Source organism: Monodelphis domestica, chromosome 8, assembly GCF_027887165.1.
Source record: "Monodelphis domestica isolate mMonDom1 chromosome 8, mMonDom1.pri, whole genome shotgun sequence".
NCBI lineage: Eukaryota > Metazoa > Chordata > Mammalia > Didelphimorphia > Didelphidae > Monodelphis > Monodelphis domestica.
Window position 1 is genome coordinate 260175391 of NC_077234.1, and position 18933 is coordinate 260194323.

The 18933-nt window shown below is 35.3% G+C and overlaps 1 protein-coding gene and 1 long non-coding RNA gene across 17 annotated transcripts in view; one reads left to right on the top strand and one right to left on the bottom strand.

Moving 5' to 3' along the window:
* The window catches only part of ROBO2 (roundabout guidance receptor 2), a 608856-nt gene that overhangs the window by 125981 nt on the left and 463942 nt on the right, over positions 1-18933 (bottom strand). For all 16 annotated transcript variants that reach the window (XM_056807276.1, XM_056807277.1, XM_056807269.1 and 13 more), the window contains 3 exons: positions 18156-18327; positions 12248-12453; positions 4876-4957 (listed from right to left, as the gene is read on the bottom strand). In XM_056807276.1, the coding sequence (XP_056663254.1) occupies positions 4876-4957; positions 12248-12453; positions 18156-18327 (460 nt within the window). The remainder of the gene's footprint in view (positions 1-4875; positions 4958-12247; positions 12454-18155; positions 18328-18933) is intronic.
* On the top strand, positions 2130-12254 carry LOC103101379 (uncharacterized). Its single transcript, XR_008913965.1, has 3 exons — positions 2130-2393; positions 10620-10773; positions 11589-12254. It is a non-coding gene; the product is annotated as an uncharacterized LOC103101379 (long non-coding RNA).

Sequence of the window (18933 nt, forward strand, 5' to 3'; positions counted from 1 at the left end):
CCCCGCAGACAACGTGCTTGATGTAGTACTTAGTGTTGTCCTATCCTCAGCCCTTACCCTGCAGCCGAATTGTACTCCCCACTTCATGCATTCTCCACATTCCTACCTCTGGGTCTTTGCTGACATCACAACCGCAACTGGGAAACACCGAGCGACATTTCCTGTTTGCTGAGGTGGGAAATGATCTTTTCTTCCTCTGAACTCAATACTTCTCCTCATACTCTCACGATAATAGGACCAGAGATCTGGAGCTAGATGGCCCCTCAAAGGGCATCTACTCTGCCATTTTACAGACATTACCATGGAGGCACAGAAAGTTTAAGTGACTTTGGCACAGGAAGCTACACTGAAATGTGGTGTTTTAACCTATGTACTCAGAATGCAGGGCTGGGATTCTTTCCATGTACCATGCTATCCCTCCCTCCTACTCTGTTCTTTTTTGTATTAAAATTATTTGTATCCTATTTTCCCAGCCCTCTACATTAAAATATAAGCCATGGAGGGGAGATATGATTTCCTTAAAAAGGAAACTCAATAGTATTCACAAAACCAAGCAATTATATGTAAATTGTAACATTTCTACTTTGCAAACATTTTAGCATTTAACAAGAAGGAAAGAAACAACTTGTGTGTGTGTGTGTATGTGTGTGTGTGTGTGTGTGTGTGTGTGTGTGTGTGTGTTTCTTTCTTGGATTGCCACCCTTGGCACTTTCCTCTCCCTCTTTCTCTCCCTCTCTCACTTCCTTTTGATATTACCATTTTCCATAATCTTCCAAATATAAGTAATTATTCAATCTCAACAATCAACTGACCATTTTTTCAGGACCAGAAGATGTTTTTTCTGGGTATAGGACTTCAAATAATCAGGAACCACTAGATTTACTGTCCTGTCTCCTTGTTTCCTTTGAGTATAAACTCCCTGTTCCTCATTTTTATCCCATCATTTCTAGTGCAATTCTCCTTGGCAGAGCAAACAGAAAAAAGGAAGAAAAATGCAGCTCTGCCAAGTCTCTTTTGTCATTGTTACACTCATCCCAAATAACAAGTCTTATTCGTTTTTTCCAATTCCCTTGTCAAATTCACTTTAGGATTTTGCATCCTGACATAAGTTTTATTAGATCATGTTACGCTTTTATATGCTTTTTAGTTACCTTCTTTTCTTTCTTATTCATTCACTTAAAATCTCAATAGATTATTGGGTCCTGACGGTATCCACACCTTTCACTTTTTCTCCCCATTGGAACTGCTTCCTTTTCTGCCTTCAGTATTTCTTGAGCACTTCTCATAACTCCTGGACTGTCTTCCCTATAGCATTTTAGTCCATGGGATAGTATCAGTATTCTTCTGAACCCTTTCTAGAAATCTACTGTACCTGTCAAACTTTTTTCTAGATTTCTTCTCTTCTACCATATACTTTACGAAAGGAGTCATTACTTCCTCTCAAAATTTTCATCATTTCCACTCAAGAAAGGATTTCTGTCTGTCCGTGAGTATTAGATCTGGACTAGAATTTTCCCTTGATTCTTCTACTATTGGAAGTTTGAAATTACCAGGAAAGCAAGTTTTTGTTTTTTGGAAAAGAGAACTCTAACAGAATTCTGGATAATTGAATACTTTTATATTTATGTACTTAAATTTTTGTCACCAGTGATTTTTAAAAATTATTTGACTGATTTAAAAAATGACCTAATTCATAGCCAAGGCTCCAAAAAACTCAAATGACTCCTTTTTTTCTCCAGGAGCAAATACAAAATCATTCATTTGGCATGGAAAGATCCATTTAAACTAACCTCCTCTGCCAGGAGCCATCAAGACCATGCTGTTTGACATGGTCCATGTGGAAACTGAGGACTGCAAAGCAACCCCCAGGAAGGACAGAAATACCCACTGAAATTCCCTCAAGTGACTTTCATTATTAACATCCCATTATTATTGGTATTGCTATGATTGTGAGTAATGTCCTCAGTGAGGGTAGAGAGGGAAGGAGGGCAGTGGCCCAAGCACTCTGCTCCCTTCCAGCTCTGCCACCGATGAGCTGCCCACCTTGCCCCCAGAGCTCTCCTAACTAGTTGGGATGCTGGGCAGAGGGGAAGGGGATGTGAAAAAATGTCATCTGGTATGGTAGAGAGGGGGAGCAGATTTGCCCAAGTCCCTCTGCCTTTCTAGTAACAAACACTGGAGGTTGTGGGGAGGGTGGCTGAGTGCCCATAGAAAGCTTTCATTGTGACATCTTTGGCACCTGTGCCACAGGTTCACCATCACTGGTCCATCATGTTGGAAGAAAAAATTTAGGCCATTGAAGTAGGATTGTAGACTATATGGAAAGGAGTAATGTTTTTTAAAAGATTACAAATGTCATCCTGTTCCACCCATCTCCACAAGTGGAATATGAAGTATGTTTATAACTTATTTTTTTGCCATATAATCATCTAGTTCCCCACTAGCTTTTATTCACTGATAATTACATTACTATTAAGTGTGAGTTTACCAAACACTGCCCTGAAGTTTGTCTCTCTCAACTTTTAAAAATCTGTTTGATTCCCAGATATCCAACTCTTTGTTTCATAGAACATTCAAAGTTTCTAAGGAAATGATTCTAAGTTTATGGGCCCCATTTTAGAAATTTATTTATAATGGGTGGGGGCTGGCCCGCAGCCCCTCCCACGAAAGGAAAGAGAAGGTTTGCCTTGAGGGAAGGATTGAAGCCAAGGAGATGGATAAGGAAGCAGGCAGACACACACGTAATATTTAACAAATGAGCTCCACAGAATAAGCTCAGCTACTTAGCCTTCACTAGGACCTGAACCAGTTAAGTAGCTTCAAACTAACATATGGGAGTAAGCAATGAACATGGAGATTAGCTGAGAGAAAAGCCACTGTCCCTTGCAGCCTGGGCTGCAGGTACGGATCAGTCTGGCTTGAGGAGAGGAGATCAAGATAGAAATCACCGGTTCCTTAGAGCTGGTACTCTAAGCACAAACCACTTGAGGATAAGAGATTGAGGAGGAAAGGTCTTTCAGGAAGAGAGAGAGATAGAGAGAGAGGAAGTTAAAGTTAAGCTTGGCTGGAGACCAAGCCCCAGGAAAGACAGAGACAGGTGAGGGCTGGCTCTCTGTGGAGCTCCTATTTATTATTATTGAGATGCAAATGTACACAATACATAGGGATGAGTACAGAGTGGATTGCCATTGGGCAATTGTAAATTAATACAAGGTATAGGTGTGGTTTGTCTCAGCCAGGTGAGCACTAAGAAACCTAATTTCGCGCCTAAAGCTGGGGGATGCTGGGATCAAGGGTCAAAGGCTTTACTTGCCATGCGCAGGAGTGAGCATGCTCTCTCCTAAGGCAATCTTTGCATTTTAACGGTTTCCCTTGATCATAGATAGGTGTGGACTGCTACATTATTAGTGTTTATATTCCTGGCTTAGAGAAATTCACTATGATCTTCATTATTGCTTTTTGGTAAATAAATTGTGTACTCAAATAGCCTGTGAAATTTTGGACCAGTTATTACATTTGGATTTTATCTGTGATATCCAGGCATATCTTGGATTCTTTATTGTCAGAATATGCGTTTCACTGGCTATTATGACCAACTTTGGGAAATTTTATTTGATGAACTCAGAAAATGTTGTGCCCAGATTACTTTGTTTTTATGGTTCTCAACTATTCTCTGGTAATTCTGGAGATTATTGCATATTGATCTACCTTTCAGGTCTGTCCCTTGATCCTCTTTATTTCCTCCAAATTTATTTAACTCCAGTGATTTTTAAGATGGTTTCCATCTTTGTATTTTATGGATTTGGGGGTTTGGGGAGATTTTTAGTTGAATTCTCTATGTTTATCATTTCCTTCATTATTTCCTGTCATTTTCATTATCTTAATATTTCCATAATTCCAAAATACGATTTTTCAATTATTTCTTTAGTTGAACTTTTGGTTACATTTTTAAAACCTTTTCTAAGATTTCATGTTTGTGATTTTATTATCATCCCCAATTCCTAATTAGTTTATTTGAACAACATGTTTATCCATTTTCGAATGTATTTCCGAATCATTTGTTACTTTTTGCTTATCTTCTGCTGATTAACAGTTTCTTCACGGAAATGTTTGTGACAGGAATTGACATTGCTCACTTAAAATGCTAATTGAAAAAGCTTTTCTTCCCTTTCTCTTTTCCTTTTTGCGCGTGATTGTATTTTTGCTCGTGTATGTCAGAAGGCGTGCTCTCTTGGACTCTCTCAAGTTCGTGCGATAATTTAACCATAGTTCAAGCTTCTGTCTACAAATGTGGACTTTTACAAAGTGCATCTTCCAGCGAGCGCCTAAGCGAGCTCTGGGCATGCTGGTGATTAACAAATATGGTTGATAGGAGCGCCACCTTTCAAATGGCTACATGCAGGTCCTGATTAACCACATTGTGATGGGAACTACGGTGGTCCAAAAAGAGGTCCAAGTTACAGCGCTCGTCCTAAATGCACTTCTGATATCCGATACTGATTTCCCCTTCATTGAGCCTCAGATTTTGAATGCAATCATTTTGGTGCTCCCTTTAGCATCACAGACTACACTACGCTCACAAAGGGGTGTACTTAGGGGGGAAAGTCTGCTTTGAATCATTTCCCAAGTTACTGCCACTCTATCACATGGAGGCCAGCCCTGTGTCATTAGGCTTTCTACTCTAACCAGGCAACAAATGACAACACGAATCTGGTGCTAGAACTTAGCCATACTTTTGTAGAACCCAAAGAACCATCTTGAAACATTAGATCAGGACGGTAGAGGAGATTTTATTTCAGCTATTTAGACACACATAATTTTTATACCTAAAAATATTTGTGCCTGCTATTGCCGAGGCATTCACTAGAAACTTACCAGTTACATCTAGCACAGCACTCCATGATGTCTCTCCACTTGAACTAGTAGCCACACATGTGTAAGTGCCAGAATCGGAAATCTGTAGTGCAAAAAAAAGACTAGTAGAAACTATTTCAAAGTGACTTTTCTCATCAAATATTACATTGTGATTAAGATCATTCTTAATTTCTCGAAGTAAGACTAAACATTTGACATATAAGGTCAATAATATGATAAAAGACAAAGTTTTACAGTTACTCATTTTTTAGTTTTGTTTTTGTAATATTTTGGCAATTTATTTTTTAAATAATGTCACAAAACATTATAATTCACCTTACCCCACCAAAAGTTCTGTTACAGATCTTTATATAATAATCCAGAATATTTGCTTCTATGCCTTCCTCTGTCTTTAATCATCTCTGCATTCCTTTCCTCCTTCCCAATACACATGGCTATGACCCTCAATTCCTAATATTGTTTTGAAAGAATTCTATTGAATGAGATCCCCCTCTCCTCCCTTCATGTTTTCTTACTGTTCTTCTTAATTGTCTCTCAGGAAGAGAGACCTCCTTACAAGGTAAACCCCTCTACATGCATTCCTAACTCGGTTCTTTTTCATATTTTACAGTCTTTTGTCCCTTTTATAATTCTCATTCTCTCTAATTTTTAGTCGTTTCTTATCTACTAACTTCCTCAATGTTACGTACAAAAATGCCCGTAACTCTTCCCTTAAAAAAGGAAAGAAACTCAGTCTTGCTAGCTATTATCCTAGAATTCTATTCATCTTTTGTGCTAAACCCGTTGAAAGACATTTTATGAACTTGATTAATATGATAGATAAATATTGAAAACCGTCATTTACCACCAATGCTTCCACTTCCTCTCCTCTTTCCATGCAAAAGGTTCTGAATTCCAGTTCTGGACCTCATCATGAGATGAAACCACTTGACAAAATCACCAATGATCGATCTTGTAATGGACAAATCTCACTGAAAATGACTTGTTCTTAGTTCTCATCTTCCTTGGCTTCTTTTCTGCTTTTGACACTGTTATCTACCATTTTCTCCTGAATACTCTCTCCTCTCCATTTTTCATAACCTCACTTTCTCTGGTTTTCCCAGCACCCATCTGACTGCTCTTTTTCAGTCTTCTTTGTTGGATCTTTGTCCAGGACCTACATACTAATGGTTGATGTCCCCCAAGGCCTGTCCCAGTTCATCTTCTTCCTCTCTCCTGTCTTTCTTCTTGGTCTTATATTCCATGAGTCCGATGATCATTTTCATGCATATAATTTTCAGATCCACGTACCTCATCGTAACCTCTCTTCTGGGCATCACCTATTATACATTTCAAACTGAATATCCTTTGGGCATCTCTGGTTCAATGTGTCCAGAGTAGAACTCACTCTTTTGCTTCAAACTCCCTTCTCTTTTCCACTCGCCTGTTACTTCATGAAAGCATTACCCTCTTCCTAGTCATCCTGGCTCAAAACCTGGGTGTCATCTCTGACATCTCTCTCGTATTCATTCCACATAGCGAATCTGTTGCCAAATCTTGTCTTATCGACTTTCACAATATCTCTCATTTATTTCTCCTTTCCATTCATACAGTCGCCACACTGGGGCAGCCTATGGTCATCTCCCTAAAGGACTACTGTAAAAATCTTCAGTCTGGCCTACCAGCTTCAAATCTCTCTCCAGTTCAGTTAATTATTCTCTCAACTGTCAAAATGCTCTTCCTAAAATGCAGGCTGACCATGATACCCCACTCGTATGCAACAAACTCCAGTGGCTCCTCATTAACTGCAGGGTGGTAACTTGACTTGTCTCCAATACTTGGCCACTTCCTGCAATCCCAGACTTCTTTTTGCAATCCTCTGTCTTTATGACCTCTCTGGACATTTTCACTGACTGTCTTGTGTGCCTAGAACTCTCTCTCACCTTCCTCACCTCTGCTGCTTGACTTCTTCAAGCATCAGCTAGTTCTCCTGCCTTCCTTCTGAGAACATCTCCAATTGATCCTGCACTCATTTGTACATATAATGGTCACATATTATTTCTTTTTTCCTGTCTGTAGGAAAATTTCATTTTCAAAAATTATTTTTTCAGTCACATGTAGAAAGAAAAAATTAGCAATTATTTTCTGACATTTTAGGATGCATATTTTCTCCCTCTTTCTATCCCTTTCCCCCTTCCCAAAGTAGTAAATCATCTGAAATAGTGCTTTCATGCCAGATCTATTTCCTTCTTGCTCATGCTATGAGAGAACACATATATCACATTTACAATTTTAAAAGTCATGAAAGAAATGAGGTGGGAGAAGCTGCAAAAATGAATTCTTTATTCCTTTTCTCTAATTTAACAGGGGACCTGGTGGTCCTCTTACCATAGAGATGTGTAGGGATAAACCAGCCCAAAATGAAAGGAAGTAGAAACCAGAGACACAGGAAATGAGGTAAGAAGGGGATAGATAAGGAGCCAGCCTCAGTTGGTCAAGGAAGGAAGTCAATTGCTGACAGTTAGGTGCTGGCAGTTGCAGGAAAGTTGGCTACTGGGGGTGTGTTGGATTGGTGATTGGCATTTAGTTGCTGGAATATAATAGGCGAGCCTGAGCTACTGAGAGGGCTTTTGGGGTTTGGTGCTTTGGGGCTTTTGGTTTGGGCTGTTATGTTTTTTTTTCCTTTTTGGAACTTTTTTGGGAGGTGGTTGGTCTTCGTTGACAGACCTATAGTGATAGGCAGTTATAGGTAGCTATAGGAAGTTGTCGATAGAAATTATAGGTAGTTATAGGTTGTTACAAGATAACTAGTATAAACATTAGGAAATTTCTTTCTCTACTTCTTTCCTCTATTTCCTTCCTTTACTATATCCATTTTACTATATTCTTTAACTATCTCTATTTTAATAAAACTAAATTAATTGTTCAAAGTTTCTCTGACTTAAAGGGATAATATTAAATTACAACTCTACTATATTCTTATTAAAATGAAATTGTTAAAAGCTGCTCTCTTATCTTGTCAGTCTCCTAATTTAACCCTTACAATGCCATGATTTGATATGTAATCAAACTTCAACAGTTCTTCTTTGGTGGTAGACAGAACTTTTCATAACAGATTATTTAATTTTCAATTAATTTTTAGTATTCTTTCTGGCCTTTGTTGAGTGTCAATTTTTATTGCTTTTTATGGTATGACAAGTAAGCATATTTATGGTTTTCTACATTTGATTGCATGAGGTTTTTATGTCTTATCATATGGACATTTGTTGTTAAAGCCCCATGTCTTTCTATTTGCAGTCAATTTTCCTCAGAGGTCTATCATATCAGACTTTTCTAAAGTTCTGTTTTACCTTCTTTACTACCTTCTTGTTTATTATTTACGTAAGCTTACTTAAAGTTGAAACTGCCCCCCCCAATTGTATAGTTTTACTTTCTATTTGTCCTTGTCACTCATATAACTTCTTTAAAAACGGGATGCTCTGTCATTTGGTGACTATATGTTTAGTGCTGCATTTGATTCATTTATCTATACTGCCTTTTATTAAGATATAATTTCCTTCCTTATCTCCTTTGATTAAATTGATTTTTACTTTTATTTTGTCTGAGACCATGATAGAGACCCCAACCTTTTTTTTAACTTTAGCTGAGACATAGTAGATTCTACTCCAACCCTTTACTTTGATTCTTTGTGTATCTCAGTGCTTTAAATGCTCCCCCCCCCCTCCACTTGCAGACAGCATATTATGAGATCCTGGTTTTGAATCCACTCTGCTCTGCTTTACTGTTCAGCCTACACATACTCACATTTAGTATAACTAATTTTGTGCTTCCTTCCTACTGATTTATTCCCTGTTCCCTTTCCTCCCCAAAGTGCTATCACATACATAGATATAGTCAGTTCTTTCTCTATTCATGGCCAGGGTAGATAATCAAATGGTTCTAAGAGTTAATGGCAATGGCAGAAACTGAATGAAAAAGCATTCTCACTTAAGGCCAGTATATTATTTGTAGCAGTGGATTTATTCCATTTTAAGTAAAACAACTTAAAATTTGTTCCTAATAAAACAAATAATGTTAAAACAAAAAAAAATTACTCTTCTTAAGGAAGTCTTTACAAAAGGTATAAAATAAAGGGAAATTTAAAATGATGTAAACATTAATATTGTCTTGTGATAGGCATTTAATTTGTATATTTTGAACTTATGTGATATTTCAAAGTGAAAAGTCCTCCATACAACTATATTTCATTGAAGTATTTGGAGTTATTGAGCATAATCATTTGCATATATACAGAGCCAAACTGGTATTGGAGAAAACTCCTTTTTTCAAATCTTTTAAATGGAAAAATGTACTAAAAGTACATAATGTACATAAAATAACATAAATATCTATATATGGTAGAATCCATCTCTCTGGAGTCATTTCAGATAATTTTATTGATAGATATAATCTGTTTGATATAGCAAATGTATGCTACAATATTAAATGGGTAGATTAAAAATTACAATTTTCAGTACAGACTTGCTTCTATTGAGTTGAAACTAAAATTGAATGCTTAGGAAAATACATTTTAAAGCCATCTTCATTCTTGTCTTTTTTTTTAATTCAAATGTCTATCCAAATACTACACCAAAATCAGGTTGGTATGGAAACGATCCATTGCTGAAAATTAAACTGTTTTGCAATCTTAAAAATTAATTTGGTAACCCTGGAACAAGGGGAGTGACTAAGGAAAAATCTGTTAATGCAGATGAGGATAGCTGAAGATGAAATACTGTGGTCTGTAAATGGTAAGTGTGCCTAGGTTGAAGCTTTTAAGATTGATGCTCAAGCAAACACTTAAATATTTGGGTTTTAGGAGCATTGTTCCAATGCCCATTTTAATTAGCTTTTACTTTCACATATTCTAAACTTGTACTTATATTGTCCTGTCCTGATATTCACCAACATGTTATTCCCTTGCCTGTAATTCTTATTTGAGGGAGAGTCAATGAGTAAGATACATTTCATCATATCATTAAAATATTTTATTTAAGAAACATGAACCAAAATGATGTTAACTTTATATTGGGGAAACTATTAAAACTACTCACTCCAACATAACGATGAGAGTACAGAGTGATAAGTAACTCTTAAAAATATGGTATCTTTGATAAAAGGAAATTTACCTTCTGGTTTTGCTTCATATTATTAGAACATAGCTCTCTTCTACAATTAGCATTGGCATCAAAAGCAAAACACTTCACTTTACTAATATTAAAGAGAAATGTTCAATGTCTAATTCCATATGAGTACTAGAAGACGTGAAGAATACTTCGGAAACACGACAGCCTGGGTGTTACTGCATTGTTACTGTGGCGAGGGGCAAAGAGAGAGTTGCTTTCAATGGAAACCATTTTGCTTCTCAAAAACAAGTCATTCATTTGGACCATTTGGCTAGTATGAAGGCCACCACGATTTGTCCTGTAGTTGGTGTGCCACAGCTATTGTTTGGGCAAATAACATTACGGGAAATAAGTTTATAGAAAAATAGAAAAACCGTCCATTGAAACTTGTGTGAGTACAAAATAAATTCCTTTAAAAATGGTCCTTGTAGAAGGGAAATGACTTTGTCCATTTTAAGTTTTCCCAAAGAAAACACATCATGTGTGCCCCTTGTATTGTTATAATAGCTCGTTTTTATAGCATGAGCACCCTCCGCCTTTCTTTTGTTTACTCTAAAAGTGCTGATTCCCAGGAATGTTTCTGTCTCTGTTGGTCCATAGCACTACACATCTCTTCTCTTTCATCGTTGCGAGCTCATAAAGCAGGGCCTTGAGACAAAGGGCCTGATGTGCCGGCACACTTCGTCACCTGGGCTGATGTTTACAGAGCTGGTCTCTCGGAGAAACTACTCAGAAATCTGTCCATGTGCATGAAGTTTGTTTGCGCTCATCACACTCCCACCTTTAATTGCTGCTTCCCAACACTACTGGGGATCTTGACTATTCAAGCACAGTTTTAATCCAGCTGTACAGCAAAAAAGCATTAACCTTCATGGCCCAAGCCTGCCTTTAGCCCAGAGAGGAAAGCTAAATTGTTTGCTCAAGTAAAGCTAGCATTAATTTTTTAATAAATTCCACTTCACTGAAGGAAGGTTAACAATTTATGGCCGGTGACGGAATAGTGAGTGAAAAACGTTATATTTCTTTGAGCTACACTCTCCCAATGTTCCACGAAAAACCAGGCTTTGTTCTACTTTCTCCAACATTAACTTGAACCATGTCAAGGGGGTAGAATAGACAAGATCATAGCAGAACTCTAGCTGACTTCCAAGTATTCCCTTCAGAATATAAGCACATCTATTATGAATTAATTTGGAAAACACTCACGTAAGTAGCATGCATGCACTTTACGGAATCTATCAGCTCAACAGTCCACATTTGTAAATATGTCAAAATATTTACAAATGAAAACGGGATTTTATAAACTAAATATAAAAGCGCCAGGTTTCCAGCCATGACCTTTACCTCCCTTTAGTCCTACGTCTCTCACTGTCTTCAAGCTACTAAAGGTCTGTAGCCGAGTAGAACCTGATATCTGACACTTTGAAACCTGAATTGATCCTCAAAACAAGATGATTTATTACCTTACGCTGTTCTATCAAGTGGTATCATTGTTCTCTCTGTTCTTCATGCTCTCTCAGTACCGCGAATGCCATTTTATTATTTTATTTCCCTTTTCCCCACTTCTAGGCACAGTTTTGACCACCTTTTAGATGCCTTCCTTCCTCTACATTTCCACAATCAACTTCTCCAAACCAGATCTGCATCGGCCAATACTAAAAGACTGCATGTCTATATACACAGATATCTTCCCAGTGTCTCTACTTCTGACTGTTGAATGCATGTATTACAACTATTTTCAAACCATTCTTTCCTTCATTGCATTTTTCCATTAAAGGATCTGTAACCATTAACTCTGCCTACTAGTTCCAGTGTAAGTAAACCTCTCACATTTTTGTGATCTTCTAATGATTTTTCCAACTTTCCCACTTATCGATGCATCTGATCTCATTCCTCCTTATTCCTCAACACCTATTTTTCAGGCTGCTCTCCACAGGATTAGACTTCTAAGTCTATATTGTTTTGGGGAGTCCATGAGGGAGTCTAATATTCCCAAATTATTGTTGATTCTGCTATAAATAATTTAAGAAGTTTAGTTTCTTATTTATAAAAGTCATAACAGTATCACTGAGAAGTAAGCTGTATGGAAATCGCGCTTAGCTACAATAAATCGTTCGTATAGTTAAAAGTGAACATTATTATCAATCATAGTATGAATATTAACAATGAATACACAACATCCCATTCAAATACAAATGCAATATTCCTGGGCCAGGAAGAGGACTTACACGTAAATTCTTAATCTGTAGGGTTCCTTGTTCTTGTAAAGACGTCCTTGGATCTCGACCCAGAAAAGTGAATCCTTCCTTTAACCAGCTAATGATAGGAAGAGGATCACCGGTGGTTTTACATTTCAGCAGGGCAGTTCCATCGACTGCTAATGTCTGGTTGGCTGGGCCTTGCAGAATTATAGGTGGAGGCCTATCTGTCAAAACTAAATGAGAAAGAAGATTTCAGGACATTTTCTTCACTGCACACTCTTATACGGCCACACGATCGAGAGACTGAGATTCAGAAAAGCCCAGCTGGTGAACTCGTAAGACGTCACTGATTTGACCCGCACAACGAAGATGACGACATACTGTGTTCCTGATTATTTAGAAAGACAATACGTTACGGATATTGAACTGACAGTGCAAGCTGCTTCTGGAAGTTACCTAGAACGCTTTCCTTTAGTTCAGAAATACTGAAGAGTCATGTCTTTATTCCCCTCAAATGCTAAGTTGTTTATCATCTGCAGTCGAATCTTATGCTGCTGTAGCTTCTTTAATTGGAAGTAGGCATGTTTGGCACCATGTTTACTGGTTCATATGTAACAAGACAGATTACTCAATGCACGGTTCATTATGGAATAATATAACCGTATCTAAAAGAAATCACATATGATTTTATACCTATTTTTCACTTGATTACTTGATGTATTTGCAAAAGAATAACAGCAGTGTTTAGATCCAATAACCCACTATCCAGTGATCTATCATCTCATCAACGTAAAAGCCCGTGTTCTTGGAAGTATTCAACTGATGATAGACTGTTTGCCCCATCATTGTGTAAATGCTGTCTTACATTACTCATTAGTTAAGCTTCATTATTAGTTGACAGGACACAAGTGTGGATCCATTCAGTATTTGATTCATCTATGTTAGCTACACTAAAGTTTTATAGAAAGTATACACAAAACCCACAGGCTGATGGGAAATTCCTGGGATGCCTCCACACGATACTGATGATTGGGACACATATTTAAGTGCATCACATCTCAACTCCTCCAATCTTTTCACCTGGGATATTTTCATCGACCTCCACCCAATTTAATGAGAGAATACACCTTGGAGAAGCTTTTCTCTGATTCGTTCATAATCTCAGGATATGCTACTTGAGTTTTCTTTTGTCTTTCATAATTGGCTTTTATCCTGTCTCTCACAAAGGACTTCTCTCTTTTTGTAGAGGATATCTTTGGTGCTACTTTCCTAGCATGAGGCACACTGCTAAGCCAATGCTCACCAATGCCTCTGAGTTACCTGTAATTTTAATTCTTCAAAGACTGTTGTTCCATGATTCACAATCAGGAGCTCTCACTGGCTGAATACCAGGATTTCACTCCACGAATATGGACTTTTTCTGCGGCAAGTAATTTAGGATCGTTGAGAACAACGTGGAATCTTCCAAATGAGACCTATGCAGTTCTGGACTCAGCTCCTTTTCTCAATATTATATTATAAAAATTGATTTTTCATGTCATTTTAATTTGATATTGAGGTTTGGTACTTTTTCAAGGAAAAAAGAAACCTGCTTCTGAGACATATTTAGAAATGGCTATTAGATATCTGAAACTAAAAAAAAATTTGAAGTTAATAGTTCTGACCTCAAACAAACCCTTAAACTATGTTGAAATACATGTTTTTTTAGATTAATATGGTCCAAAAATGCTTGTTTTAATGAAAATTTCCATTTCCATCCGGTAGCTAGTTGTTATTCTGAAACATGTCAACGACCAAATGAATTTATCTTTACTTGCATTCACAATGAGAAATAGCATTGACATGAATTCAATACAGAATTATTTCGCTATATATTTTAATCTAGGAGATTACATCAGACATTGGTATAATGTCAGTTTTTGCAACTTAAACTTAAAATTCCTAATTGAAAATCAGAAGCATGAAGACACTTGAAAGAATGTTCTTTCAAGGAATATTTATTGAAGGCATAGGAAATATTGAAAACTTCTGCATGACACAACAGATCAAATTAGTTGCAGTAAATATGGAACTATTTATTGAGAATGAGAGAGCCCAAAATGGAGCAGAAGAAGGAGCTCAAGGACTATTACACTGGGGAATGAGACTACCAAGGTAAGTAAAGATAATAAGATAATCAGATTATCTTAGTGGCAAAACATGGAGAAGAACTGCAGAAAATGAGAAATGTAAAATGGTAGAGATCTCCATCTGAGGAATTGACTATGTACTTTGATGAAATCTCATATAAAATCAAAGTGCCAAAGTAATTATTATGAGCTTTTCAAATTATAGCATTGAGAGGTTTATTAATAGTTAAGTAGACATTTTCATGAATGAGGAATATAAATTTCTCAGAGAGCAAGACTTTCTTCCAGAGAATGAAACTATAGTTGGATTTAAAGTAATATTCTCCCACGCTACCTAAAAAGACCTAAAATGGAGCCAACTTTTTTATTATTTTTATTAATAATATATGTATAATGTTATATATATATTATCTATTATAATTATTCAAAATATCACCTAATCATTGATTTTTCTTCTAACAAGTTAATTTTATATTACATTTTATAGTATGAGAATCATGATTTTGATTATCCTCTTAATTTTTAAAAAAGTCCAACTGGGATTGGCACCAGCTTATATGATATTCTGCCTCATAATTTGAATACTATTCTTATTGTTCTTTTTTGTAGTTTTAGAAATCAACTAGAAAATATAACCAATCTTTTTAAAGAAAGAATATTTTGAAATTTTATTTTTTATTTTATTTTAAATTCAAGAACAAAATGAGTAAAAGAAATGAACATAAACATTAGATTTACTGACAATATTAGGCTTTTAATTAATTTGAGATTCTTAAACAATGATGTAGATCATAAAAACATGCTAAATGTCAGATAAATTTCATAGAACTTGATCAGTATGATCATTCTTTTTTGTTAGTAAGTTTTCAACAAAATGGTAACATTATACCTTTGTATGTCCTTATTAACTTGTGACAAAATCATTAATTTTAATAGAAGAAAAAAAACGAAAAATAATTAAAGCTGGACTAAATTATTAAGAAACATAATAATATAATAATGAGAATCTTGGGCAGTAATAGTATCAGAAAGCCAATCTGAAAACAGTACAATCTATTTTCTTTTATTATACATCAATTACATTATTTGCCCAAAGAAAAAGAATTTCACAATCTGTAGGAAAAAAAAAATAACTATTAATGTGCACCACTTAAATATAACCAAAGTTTATATTTTATAATCACAAACTCAACAATACTCAAACAATATTTACAGCACATGGAGAAACCTTAGAATAAAAATATGAAATCAAACATTTTGTAGTAGTATATATTTTATTTCAAAATCCATGAATTCCTTAGATTTAGTGAAAGGGCACATAATTTTTACTTTTTCTCTGTCAAAAAGGATCTCTTATAACACTTTAAAATGGAATGATCAATAAAGTCAATTGAAAATCTTCCTAGCCAGAAGGAATTTTCAATTTTAAGTATGTTACATGTGAAATATTGCTACAAGTTTCCATGACACTAAAGCCAAAGGTTAAATGAACACTTAGGTTTTCTAGTGATCTATGGATAGATTTGTGGTCTTTGCTATATCATAAATCATCAATGATCTTTTATTATATTTTATATTCTGAAATTCATTATCAATATAAAATATAATTAAGACTCTTCCATGTCCTCAGAAGGAACATTAATCATTATTTTAAAATGTGTAGTTCCAGTCTTTCCTTTCCTGCTAATACATACACGTACACATCAATAAGAATAAATTAATATGGAAGTCCTTTTAAGGAACATAGGATTTAAAATGAAAGGATATTGAGATATACTAATTTTCAATCATAAAAATTATCAGGCAACTTAGCATATTTCATTATACTAATTCTATTTTGTACTCTCATCTCCTATGAACACTTGAATTGAAAACATTTCTAGAAAATAAGCACAAGTATGAAAATGAAACAACAAAAGCAGTGTTATAGATGGTATAATTCATCAGTTGGCATAGTTTTCATTCTCTATTTTAGTGTCAGCTTAATCTTAATTACCCTGAATCAGAAAAGTGTTAAAAACTATGGATTGATTATTATTAAATTATTTTCAAAGTAAAATTCTATACTACATTTAAAAAGAAACATTTAATTAGATTGGTATGTGAATTTATTTTTTATTTCTATCATCTAAAATTATATTTCTCTACTTTCAAAATCAATAACTTTTTATGATATGTATTCAGTATTGATTGTCAAAAGATCTTTGAGCTTCTGATTGCTTTCTTAAGTAAAAATCAATGTAAGAATTAATACTTAATCCAATAGCACTGAAAAGTATTGAATCATGTCATTCATAAGCCTATGCTATTTCAGGTCATTTATCATTACTCTGTCATTTTCAGTGTATGAAATAAAAGTAAAGTGAGACTTATACATAAAGTGATAATGTAAGTTTAGAATGACATTTTAAAAATAAATTAAGCCTGCTACATTCATTCCTTTTGGAATAATAACAATAATAATTCACCTATTCCATAAGTTATATTAGTCCCATGAATATACATTTTCCTACTTTTAATTATGTTTATATTTTCCTGATAGTAGTTAGTAGCTGTACTAGTGCAGTCCTTTGCTTTTTGTTTCATTAACTCAAACTGTCCTTTTTATTAAGAAACACAAATAGATATTGAGGATATTGGGGACCAAAACAATTCCTGCAGGCACTTATTTCCCACAGATATATTTTCTAAGCACACATACCTGAATATTTTTGCTAACTGATAGCAGGAAAAAGATATGAATTTTAAAAGATTAATAATTATCCTTTCATCTTGTAAAGAAATAAAAATGATATAGTAGACCAAAAAACCTTGACTGTCTGTGAGCAAGAATGTCTCATCACTGATATCCTTGAACTTGACTTCTTCTTTTGACTCTATAGCAGTAAATCTCTATAACATCAGCAGATGGAACCATTAACAGTTCAGTGTCCTCTGTTTGGCTGTTCTTTTTATTCCGATCACAGACATGGCATTGAAACAAGCAGCACCATGGACAGATATTTACAAATGTCTTTCTGTTCATTTTAAATGACCTTTTAAGCTATGAGTAAATTTAAATTGCCTGAAAATGCATCTTTGCGGGGGGTGGGGGGGGAGTGAGAGGAAGGGAGGGAGAGAAAGAGAAAAGGAGAGACAGAGAGACAGAGAGACGGGGGCAATGCACAGCGTCACAGATTAGAGATTAGGATTTCAGCAGCCCGTAGAAACACACATAAACACACACACACACACACACAGCTTATGAAGATTTGAGGATAAGGTAGAATCATCTGTCCTTGTTATAAAAAACATTGGCATCATTTTAGTAATAAAAAAACGATCATTCCATTTCTGTTCAAAATGTTTGACGATGTATCTGAACTTTCTAATTTCAATTATAAAAAATATATTCTTGTGAAAAATCAGTTTGTTCAGTGTTTTACGTATTACAAATTTTATTGTGGATTCAGGTATTCACAATCAGTCTATGGATACCACAACAGCATCAAATAAGTTTGATTATAAGGGTCAAATCTATGCAGGGAAAACTTTTATGTCATTTATTAAGAGTCCCTCATTACATACTAAAAAAAATGCCCCTCTATTACTTATTTTTCATTTTGCATTATTTTTTGCATTTCTTTATTGAGAGAAGAAATGGTGTTAAAACTCTTGGATATTATTCAATGTTTTCATTACAGTAGAATTGTAATAATAAAGAATAGGTTTCAAGTATTACTTGAAAAGCTAAAAGACACATCAGCAACTTAATTTCTAGAAAACAACCACTAATCCCATTAAGGCAATCAAATCATGGTTCTTACCATCAGTAACTTCCAGCTGGGCCTTTGCTAAAATACTTCCTGCAACAGTTAAGGCCTGACAAATATAGTAGCCTGCATCAGACCTCTGGATGTTCGTAATAGTAAGATCTCCAGTTGGTGACACTGAGTATCTGCTGCTAGGCTGTAGCGGCTGATTTGGGAAAATCAGGTTCTGTGAAAGCAAATAAAACTTCATTAAAAGTATTTTCACCCCTCAGATAAAATAGGAGATTAGCCACTGCATACATTCCGCTTGGGAGAATAGTCACAAAAATATAAAATCTCATATTTTAAATAAAATGAAGTAAATGCATATAACTAGGGTGAATTTTGTGAAATTCTTGATGACTCAAATGAAGGTCAGTAAAGGTTTCCAGAGATTTAATAATAGGCTAACAGGAGGAAGCTGCCAGAATTGCCCTCTAAAAGCTAATTGTGCTGAATAAACAATAATAGTAATAACAATCTAAATAGCTATTTATTTAGCACTTCATGGTTTAAAGAACATCTTACATAAATTGTCTCTTCTGACCCTCATAAAATCTCATGATGCTCTTATTATTCCCTTTAAAATACTTTTATTTATTATTATTTTTATTCCCTTTTAGAAATAATTAAATTGAGCACGGAAGAGGATAAGTGAGCTGTCAGAGAAGTAATATATATAATAAGTGCCTGAGGCAGGATTTGAAGTCGGTTCTTTCTGATTCCATGTTTGCCACCATCTCCATTACAACACAGAGAAAAGGATTAAAGGCTTTCCATCGAAATGAAGCAA